The sequence below is a fragment of the Lichenostomus cassidix genome, chromosome 2 (assembly GCF_008360975.1).
Source record: "Lichenostomus cassidix isolate B80296 chromosome 2, HeHo_3.0, whole genome shotgun sequence".
NCBI lineage: Eukaryota > Metazoa > Chordata > Aves > Passeriformes > Meliphagidae > Lichenostomus > Lichenostomus cassidix.
Genome location: NC_139482.1, coordinates 151,237,402 through 151,263,860, shown reverse-complemented (window position 1 = coordinate 151,263,860; position 26,459 = coordinate 151,237,402). Strand labels below are relative to the sequence as shown.

General features: G+C 51.4%; 3 protein-coding genes and 1 long non-coding RNA gene across 19 annotated transcripts; 3 read left to right on the top strand and 1 right to left on the bottom strand.

Moving 5' to 3' along the window:
• The first annotated feature begins 135 nt into the window (after positions 1 to 135).
• On the top strand, positions 136 to 9,401 carry LOC146442603 (rho GTPase-activating protein 39). Its single transcript, XM_085053765.1, has 6 exons — positions 136 to 327; positions 5,288 to 5,361; positions 6,582 to 6,781; positions 7,257 to 7,348; positions 7,437 to 7,606; positions 8,928 to 9,401. Exons 3-6 carry the CDS (start codon positions 6,645 to 6,647, stop codon positions 9,120 to 9,122), a joined length of 594 nt encoding a protein of 197 aa, XP_084909891.1. The 5' UTR covers positions 136 to 327; positions 5,288 to 5,361; positions 6,582 to 6,644; the 3' UTR covers positions 9,123 to 9,401.
• Positions 9,402 to 10,747: 1,346 nt separating this feature from the next.
• On the top strand, positions 10,748 to 14,719 carry LOC146442601 (uncharacterized). Of its 14 annotated transcripts, none has more exons than XM_085053760.1 (6): positions 10,748 to 11,668; positions 12,444 to 12,474; positions 12,909 to 12,977; positions 13,134 to 13,281; positions 13,728 to 13,851; positions 13,963 to 14,719. In XM_085053760.1, the coding sequence occupies exons 1-6, from the start codon at positions 10,945 to 10,947 to the stop codon at positions 14,103 to 14,105; spliced, it is 1,239 nt and encodes a 412-aa protein (XP_084909886.1). In that variant the 5' UTR covers positions 10,748 to 10,944; the 3' UTR covers positions 14,106 to 14,719. The 14 variants fall into 14 exon arrangements, 11 of the variants coding, with proteins under 11 accessions (XP_084909886.1, XP_084909882.1, XP_084909884.1 ...); XM_085053756.1 differs by lacking the exon at positions 12,909 to 12,977 and adding an exon at positions 12,681 to 12,804 and having other exon boundaries at positions 13,096 to 13,281; XM_085053758.1 differs by lacking the exon at positions 12,909 to 12,977 and adding an exon at positions 12,709 to 12,749 and having other exon boundaries at positions 12,444 to 12,511.
• LOC146442602 (uncharacterized) lies at positions 11,712 to 14,078 on the bottom strand. 2 transcript variants are annotated; one of them, XR_014850309.1, is made up of 4 exons: positions 13,134 to 13,226; positions 12,812 to 12,977; positions 12,491 to 12,594; positions 11,724 to 11,778 (listed from the first exon to the last, which is right to left on the bottom strand). It is a non-coding gene; the product is annotated as an uncharacterized LOC146442602 (long non-coding RNA). The 2 variants fall into 2 exon arrangements; XR_014850308.1 differs by lacking the exons at positions 12,812 to 12,977; positions 13,134 to 13,226 and adding an exon at positions 13,970 to 14,078 and having other exon boundaries at positions 11,712 to 11,746; positions 12,327 to 12,594.
• A 6,697-nt stretch (positions 14,720 to 21,416) lies between the features above and the next one.
• Positions 21,417 to 26,458, top strand: LOC146442600 (leucine-rich repeat-containing protein 14-like). Of its 2 annotated transcripts, none has more exons than XM_085053748.1 (4): positions 21,417 to 21,995; positions 22,617 to 23,255; positions 25,466 to 26,251; positions 26,331 to 26,458. In XM_085053748.1, exons 1-3 carry the CDS (start codon positions 21,622 to 21,624, stop codon positions 26,037 to 26,039), a joined length of 1,587 nt encoding a protein of 528 aa, XP_084909874.1. In that variant the 5' UTR covers positions 21,417 to 21,621; the 3' UTR covers positions 26,040 to 26,251; positions 26,331 to 26,458. The 2 variants fall into 2 exon arrangements, with proteins under 2 accessions (XP_084909874.1, XP_084909875.1); XM_085053749.1 differs by lacking the exon at positions 21,417 to 21,995 and adding an exon at positions 22,065 to 22,355.
• Position 26,459: the final 1 nt, after the last annotated feature.

The window sequence follows — 26,459 nt, the reverse complement described above, 5'->3', positions numbered from 1 at the left end:
GATTTTAATTTCAATTTTAATTTCAATTTCGAATTTCATTTCAGATCTCAATTTTGTTTCAAATTTTGGTTTTAATTTCAATTCTAATTTCAATTATAATTCCAATTTTCACATTTTAATTAATTTCAATTTTTTTCATTTTTTTTATAATTTCACTTCCATCTCGCTTCCATTCCATCTGTCTGCGCTCCCGCTCCCGCTGTCCCCTCCCGCTGTCCCCCGCTGTCCCCAAAGTGACGCGCCACCTCCGCCACCTCCTGGAAAGGACCAATAAGAAGAAACCCAAATTGCGAAAGAAACCCAAACCCCAGAGAGAGGAGCACCAGGGTAGGGAATCCCAAAATCCCCCCAAAAAATCCTCCCGGAATTCGGGAATTCCGCAGGGATGGGCGGAGGGAGAGCAGGGATGGGCGGGAGGTTCGTTAATTGGGGGAGTTAATTAGGGGCGAAATAGCGGTGGTGTAATGATAATAGAAATAGTAATTAGTGGTAATAGTTATAGTAATGGTAATGGTAATGGTAATAGTAATGGTAATCAATAGTAATAGTTATAGTAATGGTAATGGTAACGGTAATATAGTAATCAATAGTAATAGTTATCGTAATGGTAATGGTAATAGTATTAGCAATAGTAATAGTTATAGTAATGGTAACAGTAATAGTTACAGTAGTAGTTCTAGTAATAGTAATAATAGTAGTAATAGCAATGGGAGTAGTAGTAATAGTAATAGTAATAATAATAGTAATGATAATAGTTATAGTAATTAGTAGTAATAGTTATAGCAATAGTAATGGTAATAGCAATAGCAATAGTAATAGTTATAGTAATGGTAACGGTAATAGTTACAGTAGTAGTAATAATAGTAGTAATAGTAATGGAAGTAGTAGTAATAGTTATAGTAATGGTAATAGTAATAGCAATAGTAATAGTTATCGTAATGGTAATGGTAATAGTATTAGCAATAGTAATAGTTATAGTAATGGTAACAGTAATAGTTACAGTAATAGTTATAGTAATAGTAATAATGGTAGTAATAGTAATGGGAGTAGTAGTAATAGTTATAGTAATGGTAATAGTAATAGTAATAGCAATAGTAATAGTTATAGTAATGATAATGGTAATAGTAATAGTAATAGTTATAGTAATAGCAATAGTAACAATAATAGTAATGGTAATAGTAATAGCAATAGAAATAGTTATAGTAATAATAGTAGTAATAGTAATGGGAGTAGTAGTAATAGTTATAGTAATAATAATAGTACTGGTAATAGTAATAGTAATAGTAATAATAGCAATAGTTACAGTAATAGTAATAGTAATATAGTAATAGTTATAGTGACAGTAATAGTAATGGTAATAGTAACAGTTACAATAATAGTATACTAGTATTATAGTATACTATTATTAGTATTATTAGTATACTAATTATTAGTATTACTAGTAGTATTAGTATACTAATTATTAGTATTATTAGTAGTATTAGTGTAATAATAGTATACTAATACATAGTATATACTAATATATAGTATAATAATAGTATTACTATTATGTAATAATAGTTATAATAATAGTAATACTAATAGTAATAGTAATAATAAATTTTTTATAAATTTGGTACTTTTAATATGTTATATTTAGCTTTATTATCAATATTATTAAAATATGTTTACAATTATAAAAATACCACATTATAATTATATTTATAAATATGCAATTATAGGTAGATATGTTATTACTGTAATGTAATAATTATGCAATTATTAATATATAATCTTAATTACATTTATATAATATATAATATAGCATAATAATATATAATGTATATAATGTCATAATATAATAGTTATAATATAATAGTTATAATATAATTATAATAATATAATATATTATATTAATTAATATATATGTAATAATATATAATTATTATACATTACATAATAAAAATATTTGTATAATAATTATTATATATATTCATATAGGAATTGTTGAAATATTCTAAAATTTTAAAATATTTTTAAAACTTATTTTATATTTAAAATACTTTATTGGAGATATACATAAAATATTATAAAATATTTCTAAATATACTTCTAAAACATAACATAATTATACATAATGCATAATATATAATATATACTTACTTTGCAAAAATTTATCTATATAAAATATTCCATTATATATTTTATAAATATATGTAAAAATATTTTTATATATATATTTTTATACATATATAAAAATATAAATAGATATAATAATATAAATAAATCTGATTTATTGGTAAATCTATAACATTTATCAATATTTATTACCAATATTCTATTACCAATTATTTAAATAATGTAAATTATTTCTAAAGATATAAATATTAAATTCTATATGATGTAACATTATATCAATATTTTCTGGAAATATTCCATTTTATATTAATTAATATAAAATAGTCCTTAACTTATATATGTCCTTTGATGATATTTTTAACATCATTAAATGTTAATATTTTATATTATATCATGTAAAATATTTATTTAATATTATATAATGTATATTTAAATATACATAATATTTTATAATCATAAAATATATTATATATATATGACAAATAATATAAATTCTATAATAATATAATTTTATATTAATATTTATATTAATGATATATAATGTTATATATAATTTTATCTCTAAATAATGTTAAATATAACATTGTATTTAATGTTATATTTAATATACACAATATCATATATAAATACAAAAATTTACCATTAATCCGAAAAATTTTATTAATTTCAATAATTAATTCAATGACATCCATTAATAATTTAATTCAGCAAATCCCGTGGGATTGAGGGAAATATGGGATCACCCCAATTTCCATATTTGGATTTAGTGGGAATTCCCAGATGGATCCTTGAGGAGGAACCTCCAGGAAGGGCTTGAGGAACATCCAGAAGTCCAGGGCGAGGATGATCCTTCATCCACGAGGGAAAAGTTGGGATCAAATCCCATCCCAATCCACCCTCGGCACCTCTGGAGGTGACACCAGCAGGGTTTGGGGTCGTTGATCCATCCCAAGGTCCATCCTGGTCTCCTGGGAGGTTGGAGTAGATGGTCCTCAAAGGTCACTTCCCACCCAAACCGTTGCACGATTCCATGAGTGGACTCCATGATTCCATGAGTGGATTCCATTATTCCATGATTCCATGAGTGGATTCCATGATTCCATGATTTCATGAGTGGACTCCATGATTCCATGAGTGACTCCATGATTCCATGAATGGATTCCATGATTCCATGAGTGGACTTCATGATTCCATGAGCGGACTCCATGTTTCCATTATTCCATTAGTGGATTCCATTATTTCATGGCTGGATTCCATGAGTGGACTCCATGATTTCATGAGTGGATTCCATGAGTGGACTCCATGATTCCATGAGTGGATTCCATTATTTCATGAATGGACTTCATGATTCCATGAGTGGTCTCCACGATTCCATGAGTGGATTCCATGATTTCATTAATGGATTCCAGGATTCCATGAGTGGACTCCATGATTCCATGAGTGGATCCCATGATTCCATGAGTGGACTCCATGATTCCATGAGTGGATCCCATGATTCCATGAGTGGATTCCATGATTTCATGAGTGGATTCCATGATTTCATGAGTGGACTCCATGATTCCTTGAATGGACTCCATGATTCCATGAGTGGTCTCCACGATTCCATGAATGGATTCCATGATTTCATGAGCGGACTCCATGATTTCATGAGTGGATTCCAGGATTCCATGAGTGGATTCCATGATTTCATGAGTGGACTCCATGATTGCATTATTCCATTAGTGGATTCCATTATTTCATGAGTGGATTCCATACCCAACCAAACCAACAAAACCATGATTCCATGAGTGGATTCCATGATTTCATGAATGGATTCCATTATTCCATGAGTGGATTCCATGATTCCATGAATGGACTTCATTATTCCATGAGTGGACTTCATGATTCCATGATTTCATGAGTAGAGTCCATGATTTCATGAGTGGAGTCCATGATTCCATGATTCCATGAGTGGACTCCATGATTCCATGAACGGATTCCATGATTTCATGAGTGGACTCCACGATTCCATGAGTGGATTCCATGATTTCATGAGTGGATTCCATGATTCCATTATTCCATTAGTGGATTCCATTATTTCATGAGTGGATTCCATGAGTGGACTCCATGATTTCATGAGTGTATTCCATGATTCCATTAGTGGATTCCATGATTTCATGAGTGGACATCATGATTTCATGAATGGACTTCGTGATTCCATGAGTGGATTCCACGATTTTATGAATGGATTCCAGGATTCCATGAGTGGACTGCATGATTCCATCACTTGAGGCCACCACCCAACACCTGCTGTTGGATGTCCCACAAGTCCCTTCCATCAGGGTGGCTTCAGACCTCTCCCACCCATCTCCATCCAGAGCCAAAAATCCATCAGGGAAAAACCTTTGGAAAAACCGACACCAGGGATGGAGAGACAAGGAGAAGATCCCAAAGCCCCAAGTTTGGTTTTGACCAAAAAAATGTCCCTTGGGGTGGGAGAGGTCACCCATCCACCAGGTCTTCTCCAGAAGGTTCCATCATGTCCCCAGAGTTCTGGGAATGATCCAGAAGGTGCCACCAGGTCCCCAGGGTTGTTGGGATGGTCCAGAAGGTTCCACCTAGTCCCCCGGGCTTTTTCTGGGATGGTCCAGAAGGTGCCACCAGGTCCTCAGGTCTTCTTCTGGGATGGTCCAGAAGGTTCCACCAGTTCCCCTGGGCTGTTGGGATAATCCAGAAGGTTCCACCTAGTCCCCTAGGCTTTTTCTGGGATGGTCCAGAAGGTTCCACCAGGTCCCCCAGGCTTCATCTCCTTGTTGAAGGACATCAGGAAGAGGTGATGGGATGAGGATGGAAGTGGTGGGATCAGGAGAAGATGGATGGGATGAGGGGGTGGTGACCGTGGAAGTGGTGGCCCCCAAAAGCCAGGACATCCCAGGATGAGGCCACCATGGAGCCAAGGGAGCTGCAGGGCTTCACCAGGATGTGGTTTCTCCAAGGTTCTTGTGAGGTGTGGGGACACCAGGAGGATCCAAAGAGGAATCCAAGGGGGACCTCATCCTCCTCCAATTCTCCAGGAGTGGTGACAGGGATGGGGGGGACAGGGAGGGGACAGGACCTCTGCCAGGCCCTGGAGGTGACATCCCACCACCCTGAGGTGACATCCCACCACCCACTCTGTCTTCTCCTGCAGGGGTGGCCATCAGCACTTACGCCAAGTACTGCTACAACAAACTCCAGAAGGCGGCGCTGACGGGAGCCAAGAAGGTACCAGACATGAGGATGGGCATGGGAAGGGCTGGAGAGGGAGGTCACCTCCATCTGGACCTTCTGGGGGCTGCTGGGATTGGGGACAAGGTCTGGAGGTCGTGCCAGGGTGGTGGTTGTGGTGAGGATCTGCCAGCAGCATCTCCGGAGTGGTTGGGGATCTTCTGGAGAACTTCTGGGGATCTTCTGGAGAACTTCTGGGGATCTTCTGGAAAATTTCTGGAGAACTTGTGAAGACCTTGTAGGGAGCTTCTGCGAACCTTTTAAGGACCTTCTGGAGAACTTTTAAGAACCTTCTGGAGACTTTCTGAAAAATTTCTGGAGAACTTCTGGGAATCTTCTGAAGATTTTTGGAGACATTCTGGGAAGCTTCTGAAAACTTTCTGGAGACCTTCTGAAAACCTTGTAGAGACCTTCTGGGAACTTTCTAAGGAACATCTGGAGAACTTTCTGAGAACCTTCTGCAGACTTTTGGAGACTTTCTGGGAACCTTCTGGAAATTTTCTGGAGACCTTTTGGAGACCTTCTGGAAACTTTTAAAGGATCCTCTATGGAGCTTTTGAAGACATTGTGGAGACTCACTGGGGATCTTCTGGAGATCTTCTGGAAACTCTCTTGAGATGTAGAGAGGACCTTCAGGGAACTTCCTAAGGAACTTCTGGAGACCTTCTGCAAAGTTTCTGGAGATCTGGGAGCCTTCTGCAAACTCTGTGGAGACCTCATAGGGAAGACCTGGGAACTCCTAAGGAACTTCTGGAGACCTTCTGCAAACTTTCTGGAGACCTTGCAGGGAGCACCTTCTGGGAACTGCCTAAGGAACTTCTGGAGACCTTCTGGAAACTTTCTGGAGACCTTGTAGGGAGCACCTTCTGGGAACTGCCTAAGGAACTTCTGGAGACCTTCTGGAAGCACAGCGCTGGTGTTCAGCTTCCCAGACGCTTCCCAGGGCTGAGCCTCCTTCTCCTCCCAGCACAGTCCATTGGTGTAGATCCTCCATGGTCCCACCAAGCTCCATAGGGTTGGATCCACTTCCGAATCAAGATGGCGGATGGTGGAACCCACCAGCCTCGTTTCAGCAATGGAGACCTCATGGATCCATGGCTCCATCACCATCCCCATGGAGCTCACCTGGGGCAGGGTGGGGTTGGATTGAGTAGGGTCCCATCCCTGGCCACGGGGCCACCACAGAGGCCACCGGTGACCTGTGGTGTCTCCCGCAGGGCCTGAAGAAGCCGAACATCGAGGAGATCCGCCACGCCAAGAACGCCGTCTTCAACCCGTCCATGTTCGGCAGCTCCCTGCAGGACATCATCGCCATGCAGAAGGAGCGATACCCGGACCGGCAGCTGCCCTGGGTGCAGACCCGGCTCTCCGAGGAGGTCCTGGCGCTCAACGGGGACCAGACTGAGGGCATCTTCAGGTAAAGCCACCCACGGCCATGGGGATGTCCCACGGTGGTGGCAATGTGGAGTTTCTCAGAGGAATCGCCTCAAAATGGGGTGAATTCCCCTTTCTGGGTGTCCTTCTCCTCTGGTGGGTCTCCCCAGCTTCTCCTTGCTCCGAGGCCATGGGGATTCCTCCATGGTGGCCACCAGAGTCATGGCGGAGTCTTGATGGCACCATCCAGTCGGTCCCCCCCAAACTTCTCCTTGCTCTGAGGCCATGGGGGTTCCTCTATGGTGGCCACCAGACTCATGGTGGTCTTGATGGCACCATCCAGTGGATCCCCCCAGGTTCTCCTTGCTCCAAGGCCATGGGGGTTCCTCCACGGTGGCCACCAAGACAAAGTCTTGGTGGCACCAATCACCTCCCAAAATGGCTCCACGCCCAGCTGATGTCCCCTCCTTGCTCTCCTGGAGCACCCAAAGAGGTCACTCGGCCACTTCTCCCCACAGGGTCCCCGGTGACATCGACGAGGTCAATGCCCTCAAGCTGCAGGTGGACCAGTGGAAGATCCCCACCGGCTTGGAGGACCCCCACGTTCCCGGTAGGACCTTGGGGGGACGTTCGGGGTGCAAAACCAGGTCCTCCACCCAGAAGGTCTCACATCTCCTGCTCTTCCTCATCTCCTCCAGCGTCGCTGCTGAAGCTCTGGTACCGGGAGCTGGAGGAGCCGCTGATCCCTCACGAGTTCTACGAGCAGTGCATCACCCACTACGAGAACCCCGAGGCCGCCATCGCCGTCGTCCACTCCCTGCCCAGGATCAACAAGATGGTGCTGTGCTACCTCATCCGCTTTCTCCAGGTAGGACCAGGAGCCACCCATGTCCCCCTCAGGTGGCCACCAGGCTGAGTGGCTTCTCCTCAGGGGGGTTTGGGTTTTACAAGGTCTCCATGTGGTGACCAGGAAGTGGGAGGTCCACCTGGTGCTTCCAACCATCTCCTACCGATCCCACCTGAGGTGTTGGTGTCGCCTTGTGGGGCCTCCTGGCTTGGCTCAGGCTCTTGAGGTGGTTTTGGGTTCTCCAAGGTGACCACATGGTGACCCCCATCTCACCCAAGAACCAGGAGTTCCACATGGTCCTTCCATTTATCTCATCCAATCCCATCATCTGCACCTACCCCAGGTGTTCATGACCTCCTGATGACCTTCCTGGTTCCTTCTCTTGAGGTGGTTTTGGGTTCTCTAAGGTCACCACATAGTGATCCCCATCTCACCCAAGAACCAGGAGTGCCACGTGGTCCTTCCACCCATCTCCTACCAATCCTATCACCTCCATCTTCTTCCTTCCACCCCATGAGTTCATGCCTCTGGTGACCTTCCTGATTCCTTCTCTTGAGGTAGTTTTGGGTTCTCCAACTTCACCAAGTGGTGACCCCCATCTCCCCCAAGAACCAGGAGTTCCACCTGGTCCTTCCACCCATCTCCCACCAATGCCATCACCTCCATCTTCCTCCATTCACCCCATGATTTGATGACCCTCCTGGTTCCTTCTCCTGAGGTGGTTTTGGGTTCTACAGGTTGCTGTAGGTGTTACCCACATGGTGACCCCTCATCTCAAGAACCAGGAGGTCCATGTGGTCCTTCCACCCATCTCCCTCCAATCCCATCATGTCCTCCTTCCACCCCATGAGTTCATGCCCTTGGATGACTCCCCTGGTTCCTTCTCTCAAGGTGGTTTTGGGTTCTCCAAGGTCATCACATGGTCACCCCACATCTCCCCCAAGAACCAGGAGTTCCAGATGTTCCCTCCACCCATCTCCCACCAACCCCATCACCTCCATCTTCCTCCATTCACCCCATGGTTGGATGGGTGAAGTTGAGGTGGTTTTGGGTTCTCCAGGTTGCTGTAGGTGTTACCCACATGGTTACCACTCATCTCAAGAACCAGGAGGTCCCTGTGGTCCTTCCACCCATCTCCCTCTATCCCCATCACCTCCACCTCACCCCATGAGTTCATGCCCTTGGATGACTCCCCTGGTTCCTTCTCTCAAGGTGGTTTTGGGTTCTCCAACTTCACCAAGTGGTGACCTCCATCTCCACCAAGAACCAGGAGCTCCACACGGTCCCTCCACCCATCTCCCACCAACCCCATCACCTCCATCTCCCTCCTCCCTCCCCGCAGGTCTTCGTGCAGCCGGCCAACGTGGCCGTCACCAAGATGGACGTCAATAACCTGGCCATGGTGATGGCGCCCAACTGCCTGCGCTGCCAATCGGACGACCCGCGGATCATCTTTGAGAACACCCGCAAGGAGATGTCCTTCATCCGGGTGCTCATCCAGCACCTGGACACCAGCTTCATGGAGGGCGTCCTATAGCGGCCGCCACCGCGTTGTCCCCTCCCCGCCACCACCAGCCCCTCCGTCCCCTCCGAGGAGCGCCGGCCGGACCGAGGGCGGCGAGCGACGGTGGCGGTGTCCCAGGGGTGTGGCGCTGAGGATTCTGGGTGTCCCCAAGTGTCCCCAGGCTGTCCCTGGGGCCGTTCCCCCCCTCACTGCCGGTTCCATCCCGAGGAGGTGTCCGCGCATTCCGGTCCCCCAGGCCGCCACTTCTGGCCGCTGTCACCTGTCGCGATAGGGGGTGGCCTGGTGGGGTCACCAGTCATGATTTGGCCACTGTCACCTGTCGCCATAGGGGGTGGCCTGGTGGGGTCACCGGTCACTGTCACGATAGGGGGTGGCTCGGTGGGGTCACCGGTCACTGTTGCGATTTGGCCGCTGTCACCTGTCGCGACAGGGGGTGGCCCGGTGGGGTCACCAGTCACGATTTGGCCGCTGTCACCTGTCGCAGTAGGGGGTGGCCCGGTGGGGTCACTGGTCACCTGTCGCAATAGGGGGTGGCCCGGTGGGGTCACCGGTCCCGATTTGGCCGCTGTCACCTGTCGCGACAGGGGGTGGCCCGGTGGGGTCACCGGTCACTGTCGCCATAGGGGGTGGCCCGGTGGGGTCACCGGTCCCGATTTGGCCGCTGTCACCTGTCGCGACAGAGGGTGGCCCGGTGGGGTCACCGGTCACAATTTGGCCAGGACCCCAAAATCTGTGAGTGTTTTTATAACCGGGATGAGCGAGGCAGGGGGGATGTATATGGGGTGATCTACAGGAGGATATCTATAGGGGAAACCCCAAAACAGCCACTCCCACCCCAGGGACCCCCCAAACCTCCTCTAACCCCCCCAGTCCCCCTAAACCCCCTCAGGTGACCCCTGAGAACCCCAAACCATCCCAGGGACCCCCCAAACCAGCCCAGGGACCTCCTGCCTGGACGTGGAGAACTCCATCCATGGAGGTCACGAGGACATTGCTGAAGGATGGAGGAATCCATGGGGTCTCCGTGGGGTTGGGAATGTGGGTGGAGCAGAGCCGTGGGGCAGGAGCCACCTCTGGGGCGGTGGGAGAAGTTCATCTGGAGAACGTGGGACACCAAGAGAGCGCAGGGTGGGATCTTCCTCTCAAGGTGGTTTTGGGTTCTCTGAGGTCACCATGTGGTGATTCCCCATTTTCCAGCTCAGGGGGTTCCTCGTAGGACCTTTGTCGTGACCCTGTGGCCGATTGTCCACCCTGGGGTGCTGGAGGAGCTGGGTGGGCAGGATGGTGTCCCCACAGGTCACAGTGTCCATCCTGTCCTGTGGCCGTTGGCACCACCAGGACCTGTCCTGCTCGTGGTTCTCCTGGACCCATCTTGGAGCCCATCATCAACTCCTGGACCCATCTTGGTGACCATCATCTCCTCCTGGTCCTCCTGGATATATCTTGGTGCCCATCTGCAACTCCTGAACCCATCCTGGGGTTCACCATCTCCTCCTGGTTCTCCTGAACCCATCTTGGAGCCTATCATCAACTCCTGGTTCTCCTGGACCTACCTTGGGGTTCATCTCCTCCTGATTCTCCAGGACCCATCCTGGTGTCCATCATCTCCTCCTGGTTCTCCTGAACCCATCCTGGTGTCCATCATCTCCTCCTGGTTCTCCTGAAATGACCTTGGTGTCCATCATCTCCTCCTGGACCTCCTGGACCCATCTTGGGATCCATCACTTCCTCCTGATCCTACAGGACCCATCCTGGTGTCTATCATCTCCTCCTGGTTCTCCTGAACCCATCCTGATGTCCATCATCTCCTCCTGGTTCTCCTGAACCCATCCTGATGTCCATCATCTCCTCCTGGTCCTCCTGGATCCATCTTGGCCCTCATTATCTCCCCCAGCTTCTCCTGGACCTGTTTTGGTGCCCCTCCCATCTCCCAGCTCCTGTCCAACCCCACCTGATGCCCCCAATCTCCTCCTGGACCCACCTTGGCCTCCACCACCTCCTCCTGGTCCTCCACCACCCATCCAGGCCAGCTCTGCTTGACCCTGCTGGACACATCTCGGTGTCCATCATCTGCTGCTGCTTCTCCTCCTGGACCACTTTGGTACCCATCATCCTCTGCTTCTGTCCAGTCCATCCTGGTGTCCATCATCTCCTCTTGCTCCTGCTGGACCCACGTTGGTGTCCATCATCCCTGCTTGATCCTACTGGACCCACCTTGCTGCTCCCCAATCACCTCCAGATGTTGCCCAACCCACCTGAGCACCATCACCTGCTCCAGGTCCCACCTTGGTGCCACCCAGTGTCCTCCAGGACCAACCTGGGCACCTGTCTTCTGGCCTGCCCACCTCGGTGTCCCCAGAGTCCTCCAGGTCCTACCTTGGTGTCCCCTGATCTCTTTCAGGTCCTATCTTGGTGTCCTCCAATGTCCACCAGGACCTACCTTGGTGCTCCCGTTGTTCTCCAGGTCCCACCTTGGTGTCCCCAACCTCCTCCAGGACCTACCTTGGTGCCCCCAAATCTCTACTGGGACCCACCTTGGTGGCACTCATCTTCTCCAGGTCCTCCAGGACCCACACTGGTGCCCCAAATCTCCACCTGGATCCACCTTGGGACCCCAAATCTCCTCCAGGTCCCACCTTGGTGGCCCCAAATCTCCACTGGGATTCACCTTGGTGGCCCGCATCTTCTCCAAGTCCTCCAGGACCCACACTGGTGCCCCAAATCTCCACCTGGATCCACCTTGGGACCCCAAATCTTCTCCAGGTCCCACCTTGGTGTCCCCAATTCTTCTAGGACCCAACTTGGTACTCCCAAATTTCCACCAGGGCCCACCTTGGTGCTCCCGTTCTCCACCAGGTCCCACCTTGGTGGCCTCCAATCTCCACCAGGACCAAACTTGGGAACTCAAATCTTCTGCAGGTCTCACCTTGGTGCCCCCCAACCTTCTCCAGGACTTTGGTGCCCACCCAGTCTCTTCTAGATCCCACCTTGGTGCTCCCAAATCTCCTCCAGGTTCCACCTTGGCGGCATCCATCTTCTCCAGGTCCTCCAGCTCCCACCTTGGGACCCCAGATCTTCTCCAGGTCCCACCTTGGTGTCCCCACTTCTTCTAGGACCCACCCTGGTGCTCCCAAATTTCCACCAGGTGTCACCTTGGTGGCCTCCAGTCTCTTCCATGTTCCACCTTGGTGGCCTCCAATCTCCACCAGGACCCACCTTGGGACCCCAAATCTCCACCAGGTCCCACCTTGGTGCCCCCCAACCTCCTGCAGGACTTTGGTGCCCACCCAGTCTCTTCTAGGTCCCACCTTGGTGCTCCCAAATCTCCTCCAGGTTCCACCTTGGTGGCACCCATCTTCTCCAGGTCCTCCAGGACCCACCTTGGGACCCCAAATCTCCACCTGGATCCACCCTGGTGCTCCCAAATCTCCTCCAGGTCCTCCAGGACCCACCTTGGTGCCCCCAAATCTCCTCCAGCTCCCACCTTGGGACCCCAGATCTTCTCCAGGTCCCACCTTGGTGTCCCCACTTTTTCTAGGACCCAACTTGGTGCCCCCAAATTTCCACCAGGGTCCACCTTGGTGCTCCCATTCTCCACCAGGTCCCACCTTGGGACCTCAAATCTTCTGCAGGTCCCACCTTGGTGCTCCCATTCTCATCCAGGACCCACCTTGGGACCCCAGATCTCCTCCAGGTCCCACCTTGGTGACCCCAAATCTCCTTCAGGTTCCACCTTGGTGACCCCAAATCTCCTCCAGGTTCCACCTTGGCGGCACCCATCTTCTCCAGGTCCTCCAGGACCCACCTTGGGACCCCAAATCTCCTCCAGCTCCCACCTTGGGACCCCAGATCTTCTCCAGGTCCCACCTTGGTGCCCCGACTTCTTCTAGGACCCACCTAGGTGCCCCCAAATTTCTACCAGGACCCACCTTGCTGCTCCCATTCTCCACCAGGTCCCACCTTGGTGGCCTCCAATCTCCACCAGGACCAAACTTGGGAACTCAAATCTTCTGCTGGTCCCACCTTGGTGCCCCCCAACCTTCTCCAGGACTTTGGTGCCCACCCAGTCTCTTCCAGGTCCCACCTTGGTGGCCTCCAATCTCCACCTGGATCCACCTTGGGACCCCAAATGTCCTCCAGGTTCCACCTTGGCGGCACCCATCTTCTCCAGGTCCTCCCGGACCCACATTCGGACCCCAAATCTCCACCTGGATCCACCTTGGTGTCCCCAATTCTTCTAGGACCCACCTTGGTACTCCCAAATTTCTACCAGGACCCACCTTGGTGCTCCCATTCTCCACCAGGTCCCACCTTGGTGGCCTCCAATCTCCACCAGGACCAAACTTGGGAACTCAAATCTTCTGCTGGTCCCACCTTGGTGCCCCCCAACCTTCTCCAGGACTTTGGTGCCCAGCCAGTCTCTTCTAGATCCCACCTTGGTGCTCCCAAATCTCCTCCAGGTCCCACCTTGGGACCCCAGATCTTCTCCAGGTCCCACCTTGGTGTCCCCACTTCTTCTAGGACCCACCTTGGTGCCCCCAAATTTCCACCAGGTGTCACCTTGGTGGCCTCCAGTCTCTTCCATGTTCCACCTTGGTGGCCTCCAATCTCCACCAGGACCCACCTTGGGACCCCAAATCTCCACCAGGTCCCACCTTGGTGCCCCCTAACCTCCTGCAGGACTTTGGTGCCCACCCAGTCTCTTCTAGGTCCCACCTTGGTGCTCCCAAATCTCCTCCAGGTTCCACCTTGGCGGCACCCATCTTCTCCAGGTCCTCCAGGACCCACTTGGGACCCCAGATCTCCACCTGGATCCACCCTGGTGCTCCCAAATCTCCTCCAGGTCCTCCAGGTCCCACCTTGGTGACCCCAAATCTCCTCCAGCTCCCACCTCGCTGTCCCCACCCCACCCAGGAGCCAAAGGGTCCCCCAGACTGTCCCCAACTCCCCCCAAGTGCCTTTGGCTCCACCCAGGGGGGAACCCAGGAGAGGTGATGGACATCTACAGAGACAATTATTAATTAGACACCCCCAGATTTAATTAATTAATCCCCAAAATGGGGAGGAGGTCCCATGGGTGGGGGAGGTCCCATGGAGTGTCCCCAAGGTCCTGGGATGTCCCCAAGGTCCCCAAATTTGGGGTGGAGGGAGGAGATGACCCAGCACTACCTCCCAGCTCGGCTCACTGCCAGGGGTGGGGGGGATCCCCCCTTTTCCTCCGCGTCCCCCTAATTAATTTTTAATTAATGAACGAATTAATTAATTTCGGGGACGGATCGATTCATTTTTCAATCATTTTTAAGTCGTTTCCTTTCCCCTCCATCCTTTTCCGGCGGTTTGGTTTTATGGGATTTTTTTTTTGTTTTTTTAAGTTTTTATTTATTATTAAAAAAATAAATGATGGGAAAAACTCCGAATTAAAGGGACGGACCTGCCCCTCCCTCCCCGGGATTTTCCCAGGATTTGCCCCTCGGGAATTCCCTCGGGAATTCTCCTCGTCCCCCCCGAGCGGGGGGTTGGATTTTGGGGTCCCCCGAGGGACCACCGAGCTGTGTATTTGGGGGGCTGCGGCTCCCCCGCGTGTGAATAAAGCTCCGAACGGAAAGTGGGATGGAGCCTGAGAACTTGGGAATTTGGGGGATGGGAATTTGGGAATGTGGGATGGGAATGTGGGAATTTGGGATGGAAATGTGGGAATTTGGGATGGGAATGTGGGAACTGGGAGATGGGAATTTGGGAATGTGGGATGGGAGCTGGGAATTTGGGATGGGACTGTGGGATGGGAATGTGGGATAGGAACTGGGAATTTGGGATGAGAACTGGGAATGTGGGATGGGAATGTGGGATGGGAATGTGGGATGGGAATTTGGGATGGGACTGTGGGAATGTGGGATGGGAATTGGGAATTTGGGATGGGAATTTGGGATGGGAGCTGGGAATGTGGGATGGGACTGTGGGATGGGAATGGGAATGTGGGATGGGAACAGGGAATGTGGGATGGGAGCTGGGAATTTGGGATGGGAACCAGGAATTTGGGATGGGAACCAGGAATTTGGGATGGGAATCAGGAATTTGGGATGAGAATGGGGGATGGGAATGTGGGATGGGAGCTGGGAGTGTGGGACTGGAACTGGGAATGTGGGATGGGAATTTGGGATGGGAACTGGGAATGGGAACAAGGAATGTGGGATGGGAATTTCAGAATTTGGGATGGGAATTTGGGGTGGGAGTGGGAATGTGGGACTGGAAATGGGAATTTGGGATGGGAATTTGGGAATTTGGCATGGGAATGTGGGATGGGAACTGGGAATTTGGGATGGGAATGTGGGATGGGATTTTGGGATGGGAACTGGGAATTTGGGATGGGAATCTGGGATGGGAATTTGGGATGCGAATGTGGGATGGGAATTGGGAATTTGGAATGGGAATGTGGGAATTTGGGATGGGACTGTGGGAATTTGGGGTGGGAGCTGCGAATTTGGGACAGCAGCAGTTATAGGGAACACTGGCCTCACCCCACAATCCGGGGGCTATAGGAACACCCCCTAGGCTCTACAGCAGTTTCTACAGGAGCTCTGCCTCTCCCTACGGCAATGTCCCAGCGGTGCCGCTGAGCATTCTGGGTGTCCCCAAGTGTCCCCAAGTGTCCCCAGGGCCGTTTCCCCTCCCCGCCGGTTCCGGTTCCGCCCGGAGCCATTTCCCCGCCGCACCCTCCCCAGGCGGTGCCCGCGCATTCCTGTCCCCCTGCCAACACTTCCGGTGTCGCCTGTCGCGATAGAGGGTGACCCGGTGAGGTCACTGTCGCGATATTTTGACCCCAGAAGCCGCCAGTGGTTTTATTACCGCGATAAGTGAGGCAGTGGGGGGAATATGGGGCGATGTGTAGGAGGATATCTATAGGGGAAACCCTCAAACCACTCCAATCCCAGAGATCCCAAAACCTCCTCTGATCCCCCCTAAATCCCCCTAAACCCCCTCAGGTAACACCCCAGACCCCACAGACCTCCTTAGCCCCCCAAAACCATCCCACAGACCTCCCCAAAACCCCAAAACCACCCCAGAGACCTCCCCAGAGCCTCAAAACCATCCCACAGATTTCCTCAGGCACCCAAACCATCCCAGAGACCTCCCCAAACCCCCAAAACATCCCATACACCTCCCCAGCCCCCCAAAACCACCCCACAGACCTCCCCAAACCCCCAAAACCACCCCAGAGACCTTCCCAGACCCTCAAAACATCCCTGGGCTCTCCAACTCCCCAAAACCATCTCACAGACCTCTTTAGCCTTCCAAAACCATCCCACAGACCTCCCCAGACCCCCAAAATCGTCCCACAGACCTCCCCAAGCCGCCAAAAGTCTCCAGAGACCCTTAAAAAGCCTCCCCATCCCAGGATCCCCTCACACCACCCCAAGGCCTCTCCCACAGCAAACCCGTTACAGAAATGTCCCTCACGCTCCGTTTTTCCCCCCAAATTCCCCTGGAAACCGCCGTAGGAGGACCTGGCTGGATTTCCCGCCGCCGTTTCCCCACAGGAATTTCGAATTCCCGCAGGAATTTCGCTTCGCAGCGTTTTTTTCAGGAACGGCCGAAGCTCCCGCTGCTTCTCCATGGCGTCGGGATCGCCTCAGAGCGAACTTCCCGCTCTCCCCGCGCGCCAGCCAATGGGAAGGCAGGGATGGGTGATTGACAGCGCAACGAGCCAATGAACGCGATAGCAGCTCGAAGCGCCCGCGGCGGGATCGGGATGGTGATCGCCTCAGAGCGAACTTCCCGCCCTCGCCACCCGCCAGCCAATGGGAAGCCAGATCTGAATGATTGACAGCAAAACTAGCCAATGAGAGCGACAGGAGCTCGAAGCGCCCGCCTCCTCTCCACGGCCGCTGGATCGGGATCGCCTCAGAGCGAACTTCCCGCCCTTAAAGCTCGCCAGATAGCCAATGGGAAGCCAGAGCTGAATGATTGAGAGCAAAACTAGCCAATGAAAGCGATAGCAGCTCGAAGCGCCCGCCTCCTCTCCATGGCGGCGGGATCGCCTCAGAGCGAATTTCCCGCCCTCGCCGCTGGACAGCCAATGGGAAGGCAGAGATTAGTGACTGACAGCAAAACCAGCCAATGAACGCGATAGCAGCTCGAAGCGCCCGCGGCGGGATCGGGATCGCCTCGGAGAGAACTTCCCGCCCTCGCCGCCCGCCAGCCAATGGGAAGCCAGATCTGAATGATTGACAGCAAAACGAGCCAATTAAAGCGACAGCAGCTCGAAGCGCCCGCGGCGGGATCGGGATCGCCTCAGAGCGAACTTCCCGCCCTTACCGCCAGCCAGCCAATGGGGAGCCAGATCTGAATGATTGACAGCAGCACCAGCCAATGAACGCGACAGTAGGGCAAAGAGCCCGCCCACTCCGCCAAGACCAATGAGAAGTGAGGAGGACTTTTGACTGACAGCTAAAACAACCAATAAAAACGCACATCCCCGCCCCTAAGGCGGATCTCGGCCATTTATTGGCTGGCGCTGCGCGCAGCCCCGGAGGCGGAGCTTCCTCCCGGGCAGCGGCAGGCGGAGCTGCGGGCAGGCGGTGAGTGGGCGACGCCATGTTGGGGGGGGCGGCGGCCCCGCTTTGGGGGTTTCGGGGTGTCCCTGGGGGGCTTCGCGACATCGGGGACACCCCGAGGGGTTCAAGGGGTCTGGGGGTTTTCTTTAGGTGGGTTTATGGGGGTCGGGGAGGGGTTGGGAAGGCTGCGCTGGATGCTGTGGGTGGGCCGGGCCTGGCTCGGTGCTCCGTGAGGTGATTTGGGGGGGTCTGGGTTTTTTGGGGGGTGCTGAGGTGGGGAGAGGCTAAATTTGGGGGGATCCTGAGTTTGGAGAGGTCCCTGAGCTGGTTTAGGGGGATCCCTGGTGATGCCTTATGGGAGGAGAGGCTTTGGGGAGGTTTTGGGGGTTCCCGAACTGCTTTGGGGGTCTCTGGACTAGTTTTGGGGGTTCCCGGGACTGGTTTGGGGGTCCCCGGGCTCGTTTTGGGGACTTTGGGGGTCTCTGGGTAGAACTGGGGGATCTGGGAGGCCCCTGGAGTGGTTTTGAGGGATCTCTGGATTGGTTTGGGATTACTTGGGGTGATCCCTGGGCTGCTTTGGGGTGTCCCTAAGGGGTTTGGGGGGTCCCTGGGTTGATTTGGGGGTCCCTGGACTGGTTTTGGGCATCCCTGGACTGGTTTTGGGGGTCACTAGGCAGGTTTTGGGGGCCCTGGATTGGTTTTGGGGTCCCGGGAGTGTTTTAGAGGGTCCCTTGGCAGGTTTTGGGGTCCCTTGACTGGTTTTGGGGGGTCCCTGGATTGGGTTTTGGGGTCCCTAGGCATGTTTTGGGGTCCCTGGGTTGATCTGGGATGTCCCTTTACTGGTTTTGGGGTCCCTGGATTGGCTTTTGGGGTCTCTGGATTGGTTTTGGGGGGTCTCTAGTCAGGTTTTGGGGTCTCTAGGCAGGTTTTGGGTTCCCTGGACTGGTTTTGGGTGGGGTCCCAGGATTGGTTTTGGGGATCTCTGGATTGGTTTTTGGCGTCCCTAGATAGGTTTTGGGGTCACTAGGCAAGTTTTGGGGGTCCCTGGACTGGTTTTTGGGGGTCCCTGGATTGGTTTTAGGGGTCCCTGGTTTGGTTTTGGGGTCCCTGGGTTGATCTGGGATGTCCCAGGATTGGTTTTGGGGGGTCCCTGGACTGGTTTTGGGGTCTCTAGGCAGGTTTTGGGATCCCTTTACTGGTTTTGGGGGTCCCTGGATTGGTTTTGGGGATCTCTGGGTTGGTTTTGGGAGGTTCCTAGGCATGTTTTGGGGTCCCTGGACTGGTTTGGGGGTCTTTGGATGGGTTTTGGGGGGGTCCCTGGATTGGTTTTGGGGTCCCTAGGCAGGTTTAGGGGTCCCTGGGTTGATCTGGGATGTCCCTGCACCGGTTTTAGGGGGTCTCTAGGCAGGTTTTGGGATCCCTGGATTGGTTTTGGGGTCCCGGGAGAGTTTTAGGGGGTCCTTAGGCAGTTTTTGGGGTCCCTGGACTGGTTTTGGGGGGTCCCTGGATTGGTTTTGGGGTCCCTAGGCACGTTTTGGGGTCCCTGGGTTGATATGGGAGGTCCCTGGATTGGGTTTTGGTGTCTCTTGACTGGTTTTGGGGTCTCTAGGCATGTTTTTGGGGTCCCTGGGTTGATCTGGGATGTCCCAGGATTGGTTTTGGGGTCCCTGGATTGGTTTTGGGGTCCCGGGAGTGTTTTAGAGGGTCCCTAGGCAGGTTTTGGGGTCCCTTGACTGGTTTTGGGGGGGGTCCCTGGATTGGGTTTTGGGGTCCCTGGGTTGATTTTGGGGTCCCTGGATTGGTTTTGGGGTCCCTGGGTTGATATGGGAGGTCCCTGGATTGGGTTTTGGGGACCTCTGGATTGGGTTTTGGGGTCCCTGGACTGGTTTGGGGGTCTCTGGATTGGTTTTGGGGGATCTCTAGGCAGGTTTTGGCATCTCTAGGCAGGTTTTGGGTTCCCTGGACTGGTTTTGGGTGGGGTCCCAGGATTGGTTTTGGGGATCCCTGGACTGGTTTTGGGGTCCCTAGGTAGGTTTTGGGGTCACTAGGCAAGTTTTGGGGGTCCCTGGATTGGTTTTGGGAGGTTCCTAGGCATGTTTTGGGGTCTCTAGGCATGTTTTGGGGTCCCTGGACTGGTTTGGGGGTCCCTGGGTTGATCTGGGATGTCCTTGCACTGGTTTTAGGGGGTCTCTAGGCAGGTTTTGGGATCCCTGGATTGGTTTTGGGGTCCCGGGAGAGTTTTAGGGGGTCCTTAGGCAGTTTTTGGGGTCCCTGGATTGGTTTTGGGGGGTCCCTAGGCATGTTTTGGGGTCCCTAGGCAGGTTTTGGGGTCCCTGGATTGGTTTTGGGGGTTCCCTAGGCAAGTTTTGGGGTCCCTAGGCAAGTTTTGGGGTCCCTGCTCTGCTTTTGGGTGTCTCTAGTTGTCTTGAGCAGTTTTGGAGTTGCTCCAATGATGCGTAAAACAGAAATCCTGACAAAATTAAAAGAATAAACCCCAAAATAATTCATTTAAGTCCTTTAGATACATTTAGGGCAAACAAAACTTACCCAAGAGTCTTCACCCCAAATGACCCACAAATCATGAATTTTTCACATTTTATCAATTTGTCAATTTTATCAAATATTATCATCTGATAAATTATTCACATTTCATTAATTAAATAATAAAAAAAATTAAATAATTCTCTCCATTATCACATCACCCTCTCAGCCACTCCCATTCCACTGCTATTTATGTATTTTTTTGGGGTTTTGAGGCAGCAGAGTGACCTTGGATTTCCCAACTGGGAGGAATTGTTTTGTCTAAAATACTGAGAACAGAAGTTTTTATCATTTTATTTGGAGGCTACACACCGAAATTATAAATATATGAAAAATAGAAGTCATAATTCATCAAGGGCATCATTTGGGGTGATTTGGGAGTCCCTGGATAGGTTTGGGGGGATTCCTGGGCAGGTTTTGGGGTCCCTGGGCTGGTTTGGGGTGGTCTTGGGGTTCTCTGGGCTGGTTTGGGGATGTCCTTGAGGGGTTTGGGGTCCCTGGATCGGTTTGAGAGGGTTTGGGGGATCCCTGAACTGGTTTTGGGATGTCCTTGAGGGGTTTGGGGTCCCTGGATCGGTTTGAGAGGGTTTGGGGGATCCCTGAGCAGGTTTTGGGATCTCTGGACTGGTTTGGGGAATCCCTGAACTGGTTTTGGGGTGTCCCTGAGGAGTTTGAAGGGTTTGGGGGAGTCCCTGGATTGGTTTGAGAGATCCCTGGGCAGGTTTTGGGGTCCCTGGATTGGTTTGGGGTGTCCCTGAAGGGTTTGAAGGATTTGGGGGAGTCCCTGGATCAGTTTGAGAGGGTTTGGGGGATCCCTGGATTGGTTTGAGAGATCCCTGGACTGGTTTGGGGAATCCCTGGGCAGGTTTTGGGGTGCCTGGACTGGTTTGGGATGGTCTTGGGGTTCTCTGGGGTGTGCTTGAGGGGTTTGAGAGGATTTGGAGGAGTCCTGGATTGGTTTGAGAGGGTTTGGGGAATCCCTGGGCAGGTTTTGGGGTCTCTGGACTGGTTTGGGGTGTCCCTGAGGGGTTTGAAGGGTTTGGGGGAGTCCCTGGATTGGTTTGAGAGGGTTTGGAGGATCCCTGGGCAGGTTTGGGGTCCCTGGACTGGTTTGGGGAATCCCTGGATTGGTTTGAGAGGGTTTGGGGTCCCTGGACCGGTTTGGGGGTTCTGTGGGGTGTTCCTGAGGGGTTTAAAGGATTTGGGGAATCCCTGAACTGGTTTGGGGAATCCCTGGATTGGTTTGGGGTCTCTGGACTGGTTTGGGTGAACCCTAAACTGATTTTGGTGCCTCTTTAACTGGGTGAGGCCATTTTAGGGTTGTTCAACCCTCCATTTTTCCACAACCCCAACTCAAGCTCTCCCATTCCTCCCCACACAGCTTCCCATCCCAGCGGGATTTCCCGGGAATTCCCGCCATGGCTCCCTCGCGCAGCCGCTCCACGCGCATCCCGCCGTGCATCCCCAAGCGCCAGCTCCCTCCGGAATACACCAACTCGCTGCTCTTCCTCTGCGCCCGCCGCATCGTCGCCCACCACCCTCTGCCCGCCTTCCCCGACCTCCCCGCCCACCTCTACCCCATCCTGTTCCAAGCGGCGTTCCTGGACGGCAGGCCGCTGGTCCTGCGCGATTTGGTGGCCGCCTGGCCCTTCCCGGTGCTCAACTTCCAGCGGCTGGTGGGGCGCCGGGAGCTGCTGCGCGATCATCCCTGCAAGCTCTGCGTCCAGGCCGTCATCCTGGCCGTGGTGGCGCAGCTGCAGCGGGATCTGGAGGAGCCGGGGCGCCATTCCAGGTGGGTTTGTTGGGAATTTCGGGAATTCTGGGATGGGCAGAACTTCATGACATAAATAAATTCACAAGGTGGTGTTTTTTGGGGTGATGAATGAGTGGATATGATAAATGAGTTCCTGGCCGTGGTGGTGCAGCTCCAGCGGGATCTGGAGGAACCAGGACACGATTCCGGGTGGGTGTTTTGGGAATTCTGGGAATTCTGGGATGGGCAGAACTTCAGTTCCCGTGATATGAGCAAAGTCTCAAGGCGGTGTTTTTAGCGTGATAAATGAGTGGATATGATAAATGAGTGGATAAATGAGTTGCTGGCTGTGGTGGTGCAGCTCCAGCGGGATCTGGAGGAGCCGGGGCGTGATTCCAGGTGGGTTTGTTGGGAATTTTGGGAATTCTGGGATGGGCAGAACTTCAGTTCCCATGATATGAACAAATTCATGAGGTGGTATTTTTTTGGGGTGAAGAATGAGTGGATAGTTGCTGGCCATGGTGTCACAGCTCCAGCAGGATTTGGAGGAACCAGGACATGATTCCAGTTGGGTTTTTAGGAATTTCGGGATGGGCAGAACTTCAATTCCCCCATTCTTCTGGGTTTTCCTGACGCTTTATTCCCGTTTTTCCCGCCCAGCGGCTGCCGCCTGCGCGTTCTCGACGTGACGGGCGTTCCGGATGATCCGGCCGGCCGCGCTCCCGACGGCATGAGCGTCTGGTCCGGCACCGTGGCTCTGGCCAAGGCCTGCGTGGAGGTGTCCAAGCACCAGCGGGAATTCCAGCGGCGCGGCTCCAAGCGGCACAAAGGCCGTTCCGGCGCCGCCACGGCCGCGGCCGCCCCACAGCCCCCGGGTGTGGACGTCCACGCCGATCTTTTCGTCAATGGAACATCCTTCGGGATCCTCCGGGATGCGCTCCAAACCGGAGCCGGCGGCCCGCTGCGCCTCAAATGCCGGGAATTCCAGGCGGAGAAGCTCTCCCTGGCCGGAATCGTCAGCCTGCTGGAATCCCTGGATCCATCCTGCGTGAGGAGGGTGGATCTGCGCTTCCGGAATTTGGGCTTGACCGGGCTCTCGGTGATCCTGCCGCACCTCTCCCGCTTCCCGGAGCTGCGCAGCCTCAAGCTGCAGTACAGCAACGTCGACGTGCGGCGCCCGACGCCGGAATCGGCGCTCGGCATCCGCTGCCTGGCCGTGCAGCTGGGAATGCTGCCCAGCCTGCGGGAGCTCAACCTGGGATCCTCCCGGCTCTCCGGGAATCTGCGCCAGATCCTCAGGTGAGTTCTGCTTGATCTTTCTCAACCTGAGTTATCCTGTGATTCCAGGATTTCAGTATCCCAATGGTTCATGACTCCATGGTTCTGTTATCCTGTAATTCCATGATCCCGTAATTCCATGATTCCATGTTTCCCAAAGTCTGAAGTTCAGGTCTTTCCCCACTTCAGTAACCCCGTGATTCCAGGCTTTGGGAAACCTGGAATCAAGGACTTACAGGATCATGGAATTCCTTGATTCCAGGTTTCCCAAAGGCTGAACTTCAGGTCTTTCCCACCTTCAGCAACCTCATTTTTCCAGGCTTTGATTATCCCAACATTCCCACATCTCTATGATCTCATGATTCCCTTATCCCAATACTCCATGACTTTAGGATTCTATTATTCCATTATTCCAGAATCCCATAATTCCTCGATGTTGGTGATCCATACAGGAACTGAGTTTGCTTCATGCAAACTCCCATTTATTTCCTGTTACAAACTATAGCTTAGCTGTTAGGAGATATTTATACTAAGTTAGTATACTAAGCTTAGCCGTTAGGAGATAATTACTCTCATCTCGCTTAATCTCTTCTGTTAATCACTTATAATTAAGATAAACACAAACTTATCTTTTTCTCTCTCTCAGCCTTTGCTTGGGGTGATTCACCTTATCTCTCCTAATGGTTCCCATTAACTGATAACAATAGATTTCTGCAGCTCCACCCTGAACTGCCACACCATGACTCCAGGGTTTTCAAAGGTTGAGCTTGATGATCTTGGAGACCTTTCCTAACCCCAGTGATTCCAGAATTCCATGACCATGGAGGGAATGGTGGCTCCTGGCCAACTCCATGATCCCATGACTCTGTGATCCCATAATGCCAGAATTCCAAAATCCCATGATTCTCAAGGTCAAACCTGATGGTCTTGGAGATCTTTCCCAACCTCAGCCATTCCATAATTCCACGATCCTATGATTCCATCATTCCATAACTCTCTGATTCCATGGCCCCATAATTTCATAGTTCTCATAGATTGAACTTGATGGTCTTGGAGATCTTTCCCAACCTCAGCCATTCCAAAATTCCATGATTCCACGACCATGAAGGGAATTCAGGCTCATGGCCAAATCCATGTTCCCACACTCCCATAATCCTGTGATGCCAAAACTGTGATCCCACAATTCCATGACGCCATAACTCCATCACCCCATAATTCCAAAATCCCATGAATTTCAGAGGTCGAACTTGATAATCTTGGAGATCTTTCCCAACCCCAGTGATTCCATAATTCCATGTCTCCATGATTCCATAATTCCATGATTCTCCAAGCATGAACTTGATGGTCTTGGAGATCTTTCCCAACCTCAGCCATTCCATAATTCCATAATCCTATGATTCCATAATTCTGTAACTCTCTGATTCCATGGCCCCATAATTCCATAGTTCTCATAGATTGAACTTGATGGTCTCGGAGATCTTTCCCAACCTCAGCCATTCCACAATTCCATGATTCCATGACCATGAAGGGAATTAAGGCTCATGGCCAAATCCATGTTCCCATAAACCCATAATCCTGTGACGCCAAAACTGTGATCTCACAATTCCATGATGCCATAACTCCATCACCCCATAATTCCAAACTCCCATGAATTTCAGAGGTCAAGCTTGATCATCTTGGAGATCTTTCCCAACCCCAGTGATTCCAGAATTCCACAATTCCATGACCATGGAGGAAATGGCAGCTCCTGGCCAACTCCATGATCCCATGACTCCATCACTCTGCAATCCCATAATGCCAGAATTCCAAACTCCCACCATTTTCAAAGGTTGAACTTGATGGTCTTGGAGATCTTTCCTAACCCAGTGATTCCATGTCTCCATGACCCAGTGATTCCACAATTCCATGTCTCCATGATCCCATAATTCCATGATTCTCCAAGCATGAACTTGATGATCTTGGAGATCTTTCCCAACCTCAGCAATTCCATAATGCTGTAACTCTGTCATCCCATAATTCCATAATTCTCAGAGGTCAAACCTGATGATCTTGGAGATCTTTCCCAACCCCTCTGATTCCATAATCCCACCAAGGCAATCCCAGCTCACATTCCCCTGGTTCCCCAGGAATTCAGGACCCATCCCACCATTCCAACCTCCCACAGATCCTCCCATCCCTCCCAGCTCCCCCACATCCCCTCAGACCTCACATCTCCCTTTTCCCTCCTGCAGCGACCTCCAGGCTCCGCTGGAAAGCTTGGAACTAGCCTTCTGCTCCCTCCTCCCCGCCGACCTCGCCTTCCTCTCCCAAAGCTTCCACGCTGCGGCCCTGAAACGGTTGGACCTCAGCGGCCACGACCTCTCGCGGAGCCTCCTGGAGCCGCTGCGGCTGCTCCTGGAGGAAACCTCGGCCTCGCTGCTCCACCTGGCGCTCATGGAATGCCGCATGGCCGATTCCCACCTGGACACGCTGCTCCCCACGCTGCGGCGCTGCTCCCGCCTGCGCTTCCTCGGACTCTACGGCAACTCCCTCTCCACGGCCGCGCTCAAGGATCTCCTCCAGAAAACCCTGGAGCTGCCGGAGCTCCGCCTGGTGGTTTACCCCTTCCCCTTGGATTGCTACAAGCCGGAGCCGCCGCGCCGGATCCCGGGGTCGCGGCGGCTCTACGAGGATCCCATGGACGCGGCGCGCCTGGCGGCGGCCAGCAGGGAGATCTCCCAGATGTTGAGGAATTCCGGGAGAACCGACCTCGTCTGGACTTACAATCCCTACGGACACGGAGCGCTGGACTACTTCTCCTTGTGATTTGGGAAAAAAGTTTGGAAGTGGGAAAAGCTCGGAGCTTCCATCCCGGAAAAGGACTGACTCCTTCTTCCCAAAATTTGGGCGTTTTCTGCCTCGTTCCAGTATTTTTTTTCCCCTCGTTTTGGTGCTTTTTTTGCCTCATTCCAGTATTTTTTTCCCCCCTTGTTTTGTGGCTTTTCCACCTCATTCCAGGTTTTTTTCCCTCATTCCAGGTTTTTTTCCCTTTGTTGCTTTTCCACCTCATTCCAGATTTTTTTCCTCTCATTTCAATGCTTTTCCACCTCATTCCAGATTTTTTTCCCCTTGTTGCTTTTCCATCTCATTCCAGGTTTATTTTCCCCTCATTTCAGTATTTTCCCAGTTCATCCCACTGTTTTTCCACCCCATCCCAAAATTTTTCCCCCTAATTTTGTTCCTTTC